Source organism: Balaenoptera borealis (assembly GCF_965194805.1).
Source record: "Balaenoptera borealis genome assembly, chromosome: 5".
Lineage (NCBI taxonomy): Eukaryota > Metazoa > Chordata > Mammalia > Artiodactyla > Balaenopteridae > Balaenoptera > Balaenoptera borealis.
The window spans coordinates 29,118,519-29,131,584 of record NC_138862.1 but is presented as its reverse complement, the minus strand read 5'-3'; the positions used below and the strand labels follow the sequence as shown (position 1 = coordinate 29,131,584).

At 39.2% G+C, this 13,066-nt stretch overlaps 1 protein-coding gene across 15 annotated transcripts in view; it reads right to left on the bottom strand.

Moving 5' to 3' along the window:
- Nucleotides 1–12,782, bottom strand: part of NRIP1 (nuclear receptor interacting protein 1) — a 174,584-nt gene extending 161,802 nt beyond the window's left edge. For 11 of the 15 annotated variants that reach the window (XR_014244619.1, XR_014244620.1, XR_014244621.1 and 8 more), the window contains exon 1: nucleotides 8,961–12,782. Coding sequence is in view for 1 of the 15 variants with exons in the window: in XM_082391886.1 (XP_082248012.1) it covers nucleotides 9,205–12,675 (3,471 nt within the window). In the remaining 14 variants the exon portion in view is untranslated. Of the gene's footprint in view, nucleotides 1–3,077; nucleotides 3,233–5,736 lie in introns of those variants that run through there. The other 4 variants (XR_014244629.1, XR_014244631.1, XR_014244632.1 and 1 more) reach the window with 4 other exon arrangements.
- Between the last annotated feature and the right edge of the window lie 284 nt (nucleotides 12,783–13,066).

The window sequence follows — 13,066 nt, the reverse complement described above, 5'->3', positions numbered from 1 at the left end:
GCCCAAATGTAATTGGGTCAGACAGTGGAGATATTTATGGCCAGGGCATTGTCAAAAAAAAAAAAAAAATATATATATATATATATATATACACACATACATACATACAGAGAGAGAGAGAGAGAGAGTAATGAGAGGACAATTACTGGAGCCTAACAGCTGGGTGTGATACCTAAAGAGGCAGACAGCAGAGAGATCAGGGAAAGAGCCAACTAAACAGGACCCTGCTGAAACCAACGTCATCCCAGGGTGACTCTGTTGGAAAACATCAAAGAAGACCTAAATATGTGGGAAGACATTCTATGTTCACAGATTGGAAGATTTAATTTTGTTAAAATGGCAATACCCCGCAAATGATCTGCACAAATTCAACACAATCCCTATCAAAATCTCAGCTACCATTTTTGCAGAAATTGACAGTTTTATCCTAAAAGTCATATGTAAATTTAAGAAACCAACAACAGCCAGAATAATCTTGAAAAAGAAAAACAAATTTAGAAGACTCACACTCCCTGATTTCAAAAATGGCTACAAAACTCTAGTGATCAAGATGGTGTGGTATTGGCATAGGATAATCCCATAAATCAATGGAAGAGGACTGAGAGTCCAGAAATGAACCCCTACATTTACAGTCAATTGACTTCATACCCTCATACTTCATGTGTGGCAATATCCAAACCAAATGTTGATTGGTTGTCCATCCTGTTTTTGATGAGTGACTACAACAACGAAGTTCACAGCACAAATATTCATAATAGCTAAAAAAGAAAACAACCCAAATGTCCATCAACTGATAAAATGACATATACATACAACGGGAAATTATTCAGCAATAAAAGAGGAAAGTACTGATACATGCTATAACATGGATGAACCTTGAAAACACTAAGCTAAGGTGAATAAAGCCATTCACAAAAGGTCATGTATTGTATGATATCACTTATATGAAACGTCCAGAACATGTAACTCTATAGACAGAAACGATATTAGTTATCTAGTGACTCCATGAATATACTAAAAATCATTGAATTGTATACTTTAAATGGGTAAATTGTACAGTATATCAATTACATCTCCTTAAATCTATTCCATTAAAAAGAAAAAGAAAAAGAGAGAACGAGAGAGAGAGAGGAAAGAGAAAAAGGAAGGAAGGGAGGAAGGAATAAAAGAAGGAAGGAAATAAGGAAGCAAGCAAGCAATCTGGTAAGCTGGATATTTGTTTGTGCTCTGGCCTGTATTCCTGCTTCAGTAAGACTTCACTTGGTGATGATCAGAAACAGCCTCTAAGTACTGTATGGTCCCAGTAATCTAGTGGCATCAATGTCACTGTTATTTTAAAAAGTTGTACTTTGACTATTCACTTTAAAAGTTGCACTTTGGCTTCTGGGAACCTTTCTTGCATTACTATCAGTTAACAATTTGGAGAAAAAGCGAGTCCTGGAATACAGCTTTAGCATGATCACCTCACCCTTAATACTGTTTTTTGCTCATTAAGGCCAGTTGGGTAAATAAGCATGATGCTTTGATGGTTGTTAGGTTGCTGTCTGGTTTGGTTTTAGGGGAAATGTTAAGTTCATAAGCTTCTTATCACTCTATTCCCTGGTCTCATATCCCAGTTCTGCAAGTCTACAACCTTACCCAAGTATGAAGAGATGCTGGGGGAAAAAAATAAAACCAAAAACAAATAAAAACAACACAAAAAAACCCTACCTGATTTTAAATATCCAGACTCACAAGAAACTCCTTACCTTTGATGAGAGTATGAGTATGATTATTTTCTATTAATATGGTTAAGATTAGAAGCCTTCTTGATTTGCTTAAGCTAGAAAGGAGCTCATAGGAAGAGAACAGCTTAGGGAAGGTCCCCTCTTCCTTAGAAAACTAGGGACACTGGGCTTCAAACTTCTCTGTCCTCTAAATATGTCTAGCTCTTTCCACTATCTCTCTAATTACATAAAACATCCACTTAAATATGTCCCCTTTATTTGAGACAGAGGTTTCCATGTTTCTTCCCCATGGCCTTATATCAGGTAGAAATCATGAGTCATCAGTCCTTGGCTAGGGAAAGGGGGCTATTTCATCTCCACTGAAAGCCAATCTCCTCCTCCTGAATATGCTCTACATTTGGATTTTTCCACTGCCATTTGGACATATGATAAGAGCGATTTCATCTAAGACTTTATTCTTTCTCTTGGGGGTTGGGAACACGAAATGTGGTTTCTCTGGACAAATAAAATGCAACAGTTTAAAAAAAAAGTTTATTAGATTAATTTTATGTTGTCAGAATAAAAGGAAATTAACATCTCTCAGTGCACCTCCACACATATGAAAGAGATGAGCTTCTGCTGTCACAGTGATTTAGCACACCTTTATTAAGGACCTGCTGAGTCACTGAACATGTGTATTACTTTTCTGATACTCTTAGAACCTGTTGATGTGGCTTTCTAGGTAAGTTGCCACTGTCAAAGCCCTCTGATGGATGTGAATACGTGTGCTAGTGGACTAGTTCATCTGTGGCTCTGGTCTCTTGCATTTCCACACCTGGAGGGACTCAGATTTCCTTGAGGATCTGAAATAGCCTAATGCTAAATCCAGGTCCTACCCTGGTGAGGGTCTTATCATCAAGGAGTTAGTTGTACCACACCCACCAAGAGAGCATGTTCTGCTTGGGTTTGATTCTGGATAGTTCAGGAAGAGTGTAGCCCTCTGCATCATGAACTTATTCATGATTGGCAGGAGAGGCCATGGATTCTTGCCTCAGGCCTATCTCAGGGTGATGTTTGGAAGGGTTGGTAGCTTCCCTGCTAAAGGCAAAAATTCTAAGATGCTCACTGCTGTTTGTAAGAAGATATGGTACAACAGGTAATTAGACCTACATTGGCAAAACCCCCAAAGTTCCCTTCCCACTCTCAAGAACCAGCCCCTCTAGTTAGGAATCTCTCAGCTGATAGCATCTCTGCAGATCAGAGAGGACAGAAGAAAGAATGCCTGGCTTGGCCTACGGAGATCATGAGCCCTAGGGCTAGAGGTAGCCTGGAAGACTGGGCATTGCTTGAGGGAAAGGGATGTATCCCTACCTTGTAAATTACTTTGTTTCCCAGCCCAGGGAAGGCGAGGCAGTCTTTCAGTTTTTGCGTGGGGAGAAATCAACCTTCTTTCATTCTTTGACTGGTCACACATTTACTGAGTAACTGTTATGTATCAGGATTTGGACACACTTCACACTTCTTGCCTTTAGAAGGAATACAAAGTATGTTGTTAACCACTCTAATGAGTGAAATTGAGAGAGGTCTACATAAAGCATTAGGGGACTGCAGAGGGCTGAGAAACACACTGCCTGGAGGAACTGCAGAGGGTTCTTTGAGGGGGCAGTATTTGTTAGGTTTTGAAGGTAAATACAAATTTACAAGGCTGTGGATGGGGAGGTGAGGGCAAAGGAAGGAGGTATTTTAGGCAGAGAATGTCGCACAGTTGAAGGTGATGCCAGGAAGGCAGACGTGCTCAGGACACTGAATTCCTACTGGGAAGGTTTTGAACACTTAGAATGATTGGTGGTGATGGGCAGAAAGGTGTTAGATGGTGGGAGAATGAGTTGAAAATGTGAAAATGCAGACAGGGCCAGAAGTCAAAGGGCACTCTACCAGATGCAGCAAGGCCAGCTAGCACATCCAACTGGGTGCTGCGAGTCTTAAAAGGATTTGCAGCTCATGGAAAGATTAGCTACAATGGCTGCTAGGGGCAACCTGGGAGAAATCTATAGTTTTCTAATTAGAGTGAAGTCATCTCACTGTTCTATACTTAAATTACCATTTCAAATCAATTAGCTAAGGGAAAATACAATCTCAGAAAACTTACCAACACCAAAGCTCTACTCTGGGGCCCCGCTGGTGCAGCTTTCAAAAACTACGGGCTATGAAACCCATACGACGTTAGGCCATTTCCTTTTCCAGATGTGCTCGGAGGTGAATGCGTATCAGCAAAAAAGAGCAAAATGAACAGTCCCAAAGGATTGTAAACTTTTCTTAAAGCTCAGAGCACCTACCCAATGAAGTTTGGTAAAAGCAAAGGCTGGACGGTAGAAGGCTGTCTAGGTCTTTGTCAGTACAAAGGCTGTAAAAGGACTGTTTGGAATGGCTGAAAAATCCTCTTCTGACTACAGAAGTATACTATTGATATTTTAAAATTTGGCTATTGCTGGAAGGGTTTATGGATTTACCTTTAGACACTCAAACAAGGGCATCATAAGTGCAGCAGCACTTCGCCAGGACTGAAGTTTATGGGATTTGAATTTCATTTCCAATTATTCTGCTACCAACTAAAGAGTACATTAACTCTGGTTTTTTAGAGCAAGGGTCTTTAACTTACCTAAGAAGACGGCATCTTTAAAATGTTGTTAAGTATTATCGTGCCAACCATTTAGAGAAATGTAGCAGTAAATTAATGCTAAATGGTGCCGACAGATTCCTCCACCAACCCTTACAAGGTGCTAGCGTCAGATACTTCTTAAGTTTGATGGAATAAATGAAAAATGTCATGCTTAACATTTAAAATCTATTTTCTGTAACCAAATAGGTCACAGTTTAGTGATAGTAGTGGTAGGAGAAAACTTGTTCAAAATTATTGCTTTGTAAAGGAGATTTCCACATTAACAAGCTTGAAATAGAACTTGGCACAGAGTGGGTGATCATAATCTGATTAGATTATGAAAGACTTTCCATATTAAAGTCATTGGCACTAACTTATAGTCAAGAAGAGTTACTAACTGGGGTGGTTTTCTTCTTAAAAATCCCTCATTTTATTACATGATGAGCTTGTTACGCCTTTTTACCGTATAAATCAATAAACGAAACAAAACATGGCTGTGCATCTCCGGTTCCGATGACAGTGCCTGTACAGAGAGCAGAGCGTAACTTTTCAACATTTTAATCATGTAGAACAGCTGTATGTATTTCTGTTACCTGGGTATTTTTTTAGACAGTGTTTATAAACTTGTTAGGGAGAAGCTGCAAAATTTTCAGATTTTAATTTGAAATTTTAATAGGCCTATTTTAGTGTCAGAAAATAGAAACTGATCTTTGGGAAAAGGCCTTCCTCTTAAATTATTATTAATATATTTGTAAAAATAATGTCCTCCCCCCACCCCCACCCCACCCCAGGCCGTCAGTTCACAAGTATAGTTCTTTTTCCTTTTTCTAAATAAATTGGTCTCTATTACCTATTACATATGGACATTGCTTATCATTCTCAACTACTTATTACCTATACACATATAGTATACATACACATGTGTGCAAGCGCACACATTCATTTTTGCAAAACGTTTGGAGACTTTTTAAAAAAATAAATTTAACACCCGTTGAAACTTGGATAAAAACCTAATAAAATCCTATCTTAAAACAAGTTTATATCAAATCAACTTTATTTTTGAACACTGTACAAACTTTTTCCCACTTCAAAAATCCATGACCATCCAGCTGCACACCAAGCAACAGAATCAAGGCTGGGTAGAACAGGCTATATAGGCTGATTGTCTTTCTGAGCTATGCTTCAGTTGCCCTGTCTCTAGATATACTAACTCGCAGGCCACCTTCTTTTTTTTCCCCTTTATTTTTCTGAGAAGGGCAAAGCATTCTTGAAGACTTGTTATTTTCATGACCAGAGACTTTTATGTTTATGGAAAACCTGAAAATCAGAGACAGCCCAGAAAATAACAATCATTTCAAACCAGAGACAATGCATTTTTTTCCTCATTTATTCAAATTCACTGCAGGAAGTAAACACTAAAAGATTAAAAAACAAAACAAAAAATTCACACTGCAGTATGTACAGTTTCATGACATCACATGAAGAAATTAAATTTCTAATAAAAATGACAAATTATATTACTGAGCATATCGCATCAAAATTGGTTGTGTAAACCCCAGAATTCATACCATGAATGGTAATGTGCCTGTATTCCAGTACACTGGAATACTCCTGGTATATTATTATGTTTCCAATGGGATTAAAAAATTCATGAAAGTAGTTGTGTGAGTTCTTTATGTTGAAAAGTGGTTGACTTGATTTAAAAAGTTTTAAGACCCTTGGATTCAAAGCACATTCTTTCACAAAGCTTAAACCACGGAAGTCATGTCCAGAAATGGAATACTGTTATGTTGGGATGAATATCTGATCCGACTGCTTAAGACATTTTGCCAAATGCACAGATGCACAGGGTCCCCCATGCACTTTTCATGCAGCAGGTAATCACAACTTAAATAAAAGGCTTACTCTATACATTTGTCCAGACTTGCAACTGTATACACACATGCACAATTTTTAAACCTGTCCGATTATATTTACACTTATACATGGAATATACAGAAACCAAAGAGATTAAAAGGCTTTTCTGTTGTATTAGAACAATACAAAATATGTATTTTTCATTAAGGAAATCACTATTTACATCACCTTTAAAAACCAATTTTAACATCTTCATGTAACAAGTCAATATATATATATATACATATTATATATATATATATATATATATATATAAAATATATACTCTCACCAGTTTACTCTTCTGTAAGATGCAGCAGAGAATAAACAGGTAATGCTACCTTACTGATGTCAATGAGAGCTGTAGTACCCTTTCACAAATGACTTTATTAGGAAGAAATTGTCTAGATATCTAAAATAGTCCTTGAAAATGTGTATATGTGCATCCTTGTATCTACATATGCATAAATGAAGTGCATTTATGGATGCAGGCCCTTTCTCACCGCTTTTCTTTAAAATCATACTAAACTCAAATTGGGGACACTCTAGTAAATCAGAACAGCTTTCTTGGTGGTCATGTTTATTTATATATGACATACCTTCGTTTCTTTGACTGTTGACAACAGTAATAACAACAAAAAAAACAACTGACCAACCAAAGAAACAAAAAAAAAGCAACGCTGGCCCTTGATGTTCTTTTTCCTGACCTAAATTTCACCCCCTTGTAAAAGCCCATTTTCCCCTAACCAAGGGGGAGTATCAATATTTTTTTCTAGCATACTTCTAAGGCTCCAGACCTTTCACTATGGCAGAAAAAAATGACTTGTTTAAAAGCTTATTTATACAGTGTAGACAATAAGATTGTCACAGAATAAAGATGGGATGGAGCTGAATATCTTCACTGGCCAGTGGAATTTTCATGATGTAGCATAATATTCACTCCTATTATTTTATAATATATCCAGTAACTATTTACAAATTATTTTGAGAAAAAAAAATAATCATTTAGGGTTTTAGATCATATTAGGAAATAACGCCCATTTTTAATATAAAAATCTTAGAAACAACCTCAAGTAGAACAATTTCAAATAGATTTCCTTCTAATTAATAGTCGATTATATAACAATTTTTTGATAGGTCAGTTGCTATAACTCAGTTCACAATTAAAACCAAAAATATCTGCTGAAAGAACTGTGGATTGTAAAAACTGAACTGAAAAGCATGGACTTGTTTCAAGATAGAAACCCCATGCGGCTCAATAATACATTAAGTTCTTCCAAGAAAACATCAATGTTTACTTTTAATCACTATTTTAAAATAACAGATCCGATGGAGTGACTGCGTACAAATCTGTCATGTATATGTGCCCTTTGTACTTTTTTGTTTAGTCAATCTGAGTTCAGTGCCTTTCTTGGGTTTGAAATAAATGTTTTCATCTTTGTCAGCACTGTTCTTAGGACGACGGTTTTAATAGAAGTTAAGGATGTATTCAGGAGGAGTTGCCAAACCATCCTGGAATCACCTGAGTTTGGTAAGTGGCCCTGTTATTCCATCCCTAAGGCTAATTAAGTAGATGTTACTCATTAGAACACACAAATAATCACAGATTTTCCTGAGATGTTGAGCCAAATATGAAAGTTGTCCCCTCCACCCGATTTTTTTTTGTCATAAAAAGTATTCTGAACCCGATTTCCAAAGACATAACAGTAATATATGAAGTACAATATTGCAAATTTTGAGTTGATGTGTGACTGTACTGGGGAAAATATAGGCATCAAATAGTTTGTTCGCAATCCTGTGTTGAGAAAAGTCATAGGCAATGGTTTCAATTTTCAAAATTCAGATTTCAGTGTGCAGAAGAAAACACCTAGGGAGTATATTAAGATGCAGAAGGAAGATTCCCAGGTCCACTTAGCAGAGATTCTTGTTCTGTAGATCTGAGATGTTGCCTAGGAATCTGCATTTTAAAACAAGTGCTCCAGATGATTCTAATGCAGGTGGTCCGAGTCCAACCTTAAGAAACCCTGGTCATAAGACTCACAGGTACCACAGAAACGGTGAGAAGTAGCTTTTACAAGAGATGGTGAAAATTGTCCAAAGAAAAGCCATTTTGCTTGTTAAAAACAACTTCTTATTTCAACTATTCAGGAAACCACCTGAAGATACATGTTAACTTTCCTAATTCTGTAAAAGGAGGAATATTAATTTAGTAAAGTAGTTAAAATACAAAAATGGAAATCTGCCTTTTTTTAAAGATCTATCAAACTTCCATCAATTGTAATCAATGTTTACTAAGTAGTACAAGGTTTAAAGAAATATAGTATATTGAAAAGGATTGGGGTGGGGCAGACACATTGAGGAACCACAAAACTCCTTCCAAGAATTAAAAATAAATGTGTTTTTCTTTTTTTTTTTTTTAGCAAAAGTGAAAAATGTAAGCATATTTTTTTCTAATTTGTTTTTGAACTGAAAAAATGAATCAGTATTAGGTTTTTTGATTCAGTAATTATCCTTTAAGGAGTTATTATTTAACAATTTGGACTTTAAAAAAACGTGTCATGTAGGCTGACTTCTGAAAAGCAAAATAAAGTACCCTAATAAAGGCAGCAATGCATTAATCCACTGTGGGTGGAGATTCACATTTTAATTTACGCCTATTATTTATGATTAAAAAAGAATATCATTCATGGGCTACTCACAGTTGTTGTCTGATGCATAAGAAGGTGTTAAACAACCAATTGCTAGTTCAGCAGCTTCCTCATGACATCTAATGTAAAGCAAGAAGTAGTATGCATATTTAAACATCACAGTAACCAATTCTTTTCAAAATGAAAAAGTTTCAATTTATACCATGCTTTTCTCAAATCATGCGCTTATTTATACAGATCTCAAGTTCATACTAGTTAGTTTTAAAAAGATCCAAAGATGGATGGCAGGTACATTTTATTCTGATTCCTTTTTTATTGTTAGCATGTTTCCCAGAAGTCCATAAACTTCTCCATTTGCACTGTGTGGGCGAGAGGCGTTATTTCCCATATGGCTATTGTAAGTGCTTCTTAAGTTAAAGAAAGAAGCTTTAGTTTCTGCAGCAGGAAGTAGCTCTTCTTTGATTGTAACCTGTGAGATACTTTCAGCAGATGAAGGCTCCCTCCAAATGTCCTTGTCCTGTGTTTCTCGACTGGTAACAGAATTGCCTCCTTTCTGGAGCATGTAATACAGTATTGGGTTAGTTTTGGTCAGTCTCGGAGAGTCTTTCTCATACTCACTCTTATCCACATCTGTGATAACCCACTTGATGGGTCCCTTCTCACTGGGCACGGAACACCCATTCGCAAGCCCAGGTTCTGGTCTAGACCCTGCGCAGCCCAAGTGCTCAGGGAAAGGGGGGCTCACAGGAGGCTTTCCTACACCTGGGTATGGAAATGTCCTGTGGCCCATGCAGCTGCTGGGCTGAGCAGCACTGTACATCAGTCCGTTTAAAGAAGAAACGCTGAATTCAGGCTTGCTATTGGTCACACTGTTTCTGTGTCCTTTTTTTTTACTGTCGACGACAGAGTTACTCCTGTGCTGAGACAAATCTCTCACACAGTTTTCCGAGAGAAGCAGCTGTTTCAGAACGTTGAAGCTTTTGCTCTCTCTGGCCCAATTCCTGTGCTCACTTTCACTGGCTGAACCATGACTGGCAGGATATTTAAACTCAAGATCGTTTCTGCTAAGCTTCAGCTCCTGCTGGTTAAGCAAGGACCCATACAGCACCTTCGGGGCACTGTGGCTGTTTGCAGCATCGACTATGTTATTTTTCATCTTTTTAAATGGATTTTCTAACGGCTCAGTATGAAGCTTCCTTTTCTTAGGGACCATGCAAAGATTCTTTGATTCTAGAAGTGTCAGTTCACTATTTCTGTGACTGCTGTCCAGGTCATCAGCCAGGTGACTCTCTTGGTTTTGTCTCAGCAGTCGACTTAGCAGACCGTTCTTAGAGAAAGAAAAATCCTGAGGTGAGACGGGCTCCGATTTGAAGTCCTCGGATGCTGGTAAGACAGCTGTGCTTCCCGGCAAGGCAGGAGCCACGCCTAAGAAGGGGGCGCCCTGAGCGTCGTGGCTCAAGGGCACATTTGTGGTATGCGTATGCAAGTCATCGCAAGGCTCAGATTTTATTTTCACCATCAGTATTTGTTCACTTAAAGCTCTATCTGTATGTTCCTGAGTACTTTCATCTCTTAAGGGCATCTTCTCTCTCTTTTCGGGCTTCCCTTTGTTGGGGTTTCCCAGCAGCAACTGGAGGACGGTGCGCCTTTCAAGCAGATTTTCTATTTCAGAACCAGAGAGTCCTGGTTCAGGACCTGTTGCGTGACTGCCGAATGCTTTATTTTCTTCAACTGCATTGGTTTTATTTGAGAGCAGAGGGCTATTTAGTCTATCCGTCATACCTGTAGGTTTCTCTGTGTTTACACTCAGCAGCTGTTTACTGGGTCTCTGCTCTTCCCCCGACACGGAAGACTGCATTCCACATTGCGCTAAATTTTGTAACAGTTTACTGGCACTGAAAGTGGCAGAGTTTTGCGTGCCTTCAGTTTGGACTGGTTTCTCCCCTTGCGATTCTTTGCTTTTTGTAAGGTCCATCAAGTGGTTCGATGCGGTATTCGCTGGCTTTTCGGACTGAGGGCCACAGGCATACGGTGGGGAATTCCATTTGATGACCAGAGAGTGTTGGGAAAGGTTGATGGGAGACTCGGCTTTGGTGGATGCAAGTAACGGTGGAGTGCTCACTGGAGGAGTCCTGCTGGTACTAGGGCTTTCTATGACAGAAGTCCGCGTGTAATTATGTGTGCTGAACTTTGTCCCATCACTGTGTGGTTCCTGAGGGCTGCTGTTTCTTTCTACATTTTCTTCATTCTTATGGCCAAGTAGCAACTGAAGAAGGGTTACTTTCTGGTGCGCATTTAGCTTAGAACTCTTTGAGGTATCTTGATCTTCTTTGATATCTACTTCGGGGACTTTTGGATCCCAAGTGTTTAGCAAGGACTGAGTTAAGTTATCCAGAGAAACAGGCCGGTCAGGTTCTGGTTTTTCGATTCGGTGTTTGCAAGACAAGTCTATGGGAACACAGTTGGAATAGGAACTTTCATCACCACTGCTATCATCTGTAAAACTAGGATTGTTATCTGAGTATTCATCAATCGTTGTAGGTGTACTGCCCTCCTCAAAAAGGCTTCCTTTCTCACTCTGATTGTGTCCGTTCATTGGCTTAGGTGTGGTCTGGCTTTTAAGAAGATGTAAAAGCAAACTGTTATTAGCAGCTTGTTTTGCATTGCTTCTTTCCAGTGAGTTCTTATAGCCTGCATTTTTGGGGGGAGAAGGAACAATACCCATCGGATTTTGAAATGTTGTACTTTTGCTAGCCGTTAGTTTGTTTGATGATGCTCTTGCCTGACCATTAAGATGGCTCGACATTCCTTTTGAGAATTGGAAACCGCCCACATCCTTCTGGCCATTTTCTTGTAATCTGGCCATAGCAGCAAGTCTTTCACTTGCCGCCTGATTTGCATTTTGTGTTTTTAAAGCGTGTTCTCGAGAATACTGCTGTAAATGGGCTTCGCTTGAAAGGAGTAATGCTAATTGGCTACAAGCGACACTTGGTTTGGGTGAAGTGGCAGGACTAGCCCTCTTTTCCACCATGCTTGCGACAGCCTGTAATCTTGCAGCACATGACAAGGGCTCACTCATGACCTTTGTGCCACTCTGTCCCGCATGATGAGGTGACTCTACGAACCTATCTCTGATGAGGTTCTTAGTTACGTCAGGGAGACTGGTGTCAGGCTTCTGATCTTTAGCTTTACTTTTCTTCAGCAAAGTTTTTAAGTGGCTTGATGCGACACCGTAGCACCTTAAATCTTTCTCCACTTTTAGAGAGTTATGACTGAGGGCGTATCCTTGCTCCTTGAGGCTCTGCCTAATCTGTTGTGACAGAGCAACAGTCTGCAGCCTAGAGCTGAACGACTGAAGCAAAGAGGCCAGTACCGTGTTATCCTGTTTGCCTTTAGGCACACTGTCAGCCATGCCAGCCAGCAAAGCTTCCTTCTTTACGTTTAAATTTACGATGGAATCAGACAGCCTCTTCCGCTTCGCTGCATTCCAGTCCTCAGAAGACTGCAAGAGTCTGGCTTTTTTGAGATGCAGCATGCCAGATCCCTGATATGTATGTGTATTGAGAACTGGACCATTACTTTGACAGGTGGGAAATGCATTACCAGAAATGTTAAAGTTCTGATCTTCTTCATTACAGCCAGCAGACTTTCTGTCGATGGCAGTACCTGATCCCTCTGCTGCCTGATGCATTAGTAATCCTTCTAGGTAAGTTAAAACAATAGAATCCTGGTGCACATCAGAGCCAAGCTCTTCTCCATGAGTCATGTTCAATAGAAGTGTTCACAAAGGCTTGGTTTCTATTCACTTTGAAGAATGGTGTTCTGTGGGTGAGTGAGATGTAACTTCAATTAGTGAATGTCGGTTTCTCACCTTCCATAGTAATTAGACAGAGGTGTACTGTTCCGTTCCGACCGGGATTGGTCTGCTGGTTGGCAATGACGAGACAAAAGGCAGGCAGACTCCCAACGCAGCCTGACTGCAGAGTTGGTAACTCCCAAGCAAGAAGCAGCAGCAGAATTCCTCAACACACAGGTCTGCAGCAGCAAGCAGACAGAATCCTTAGCGAATGTACTGCTTCTCCTTCTTCACCTTTCGTTCCACAATAAATGCAAACATCAGTGTTCTATAAAATAAATAAATAAAAAATAGTTAAGGA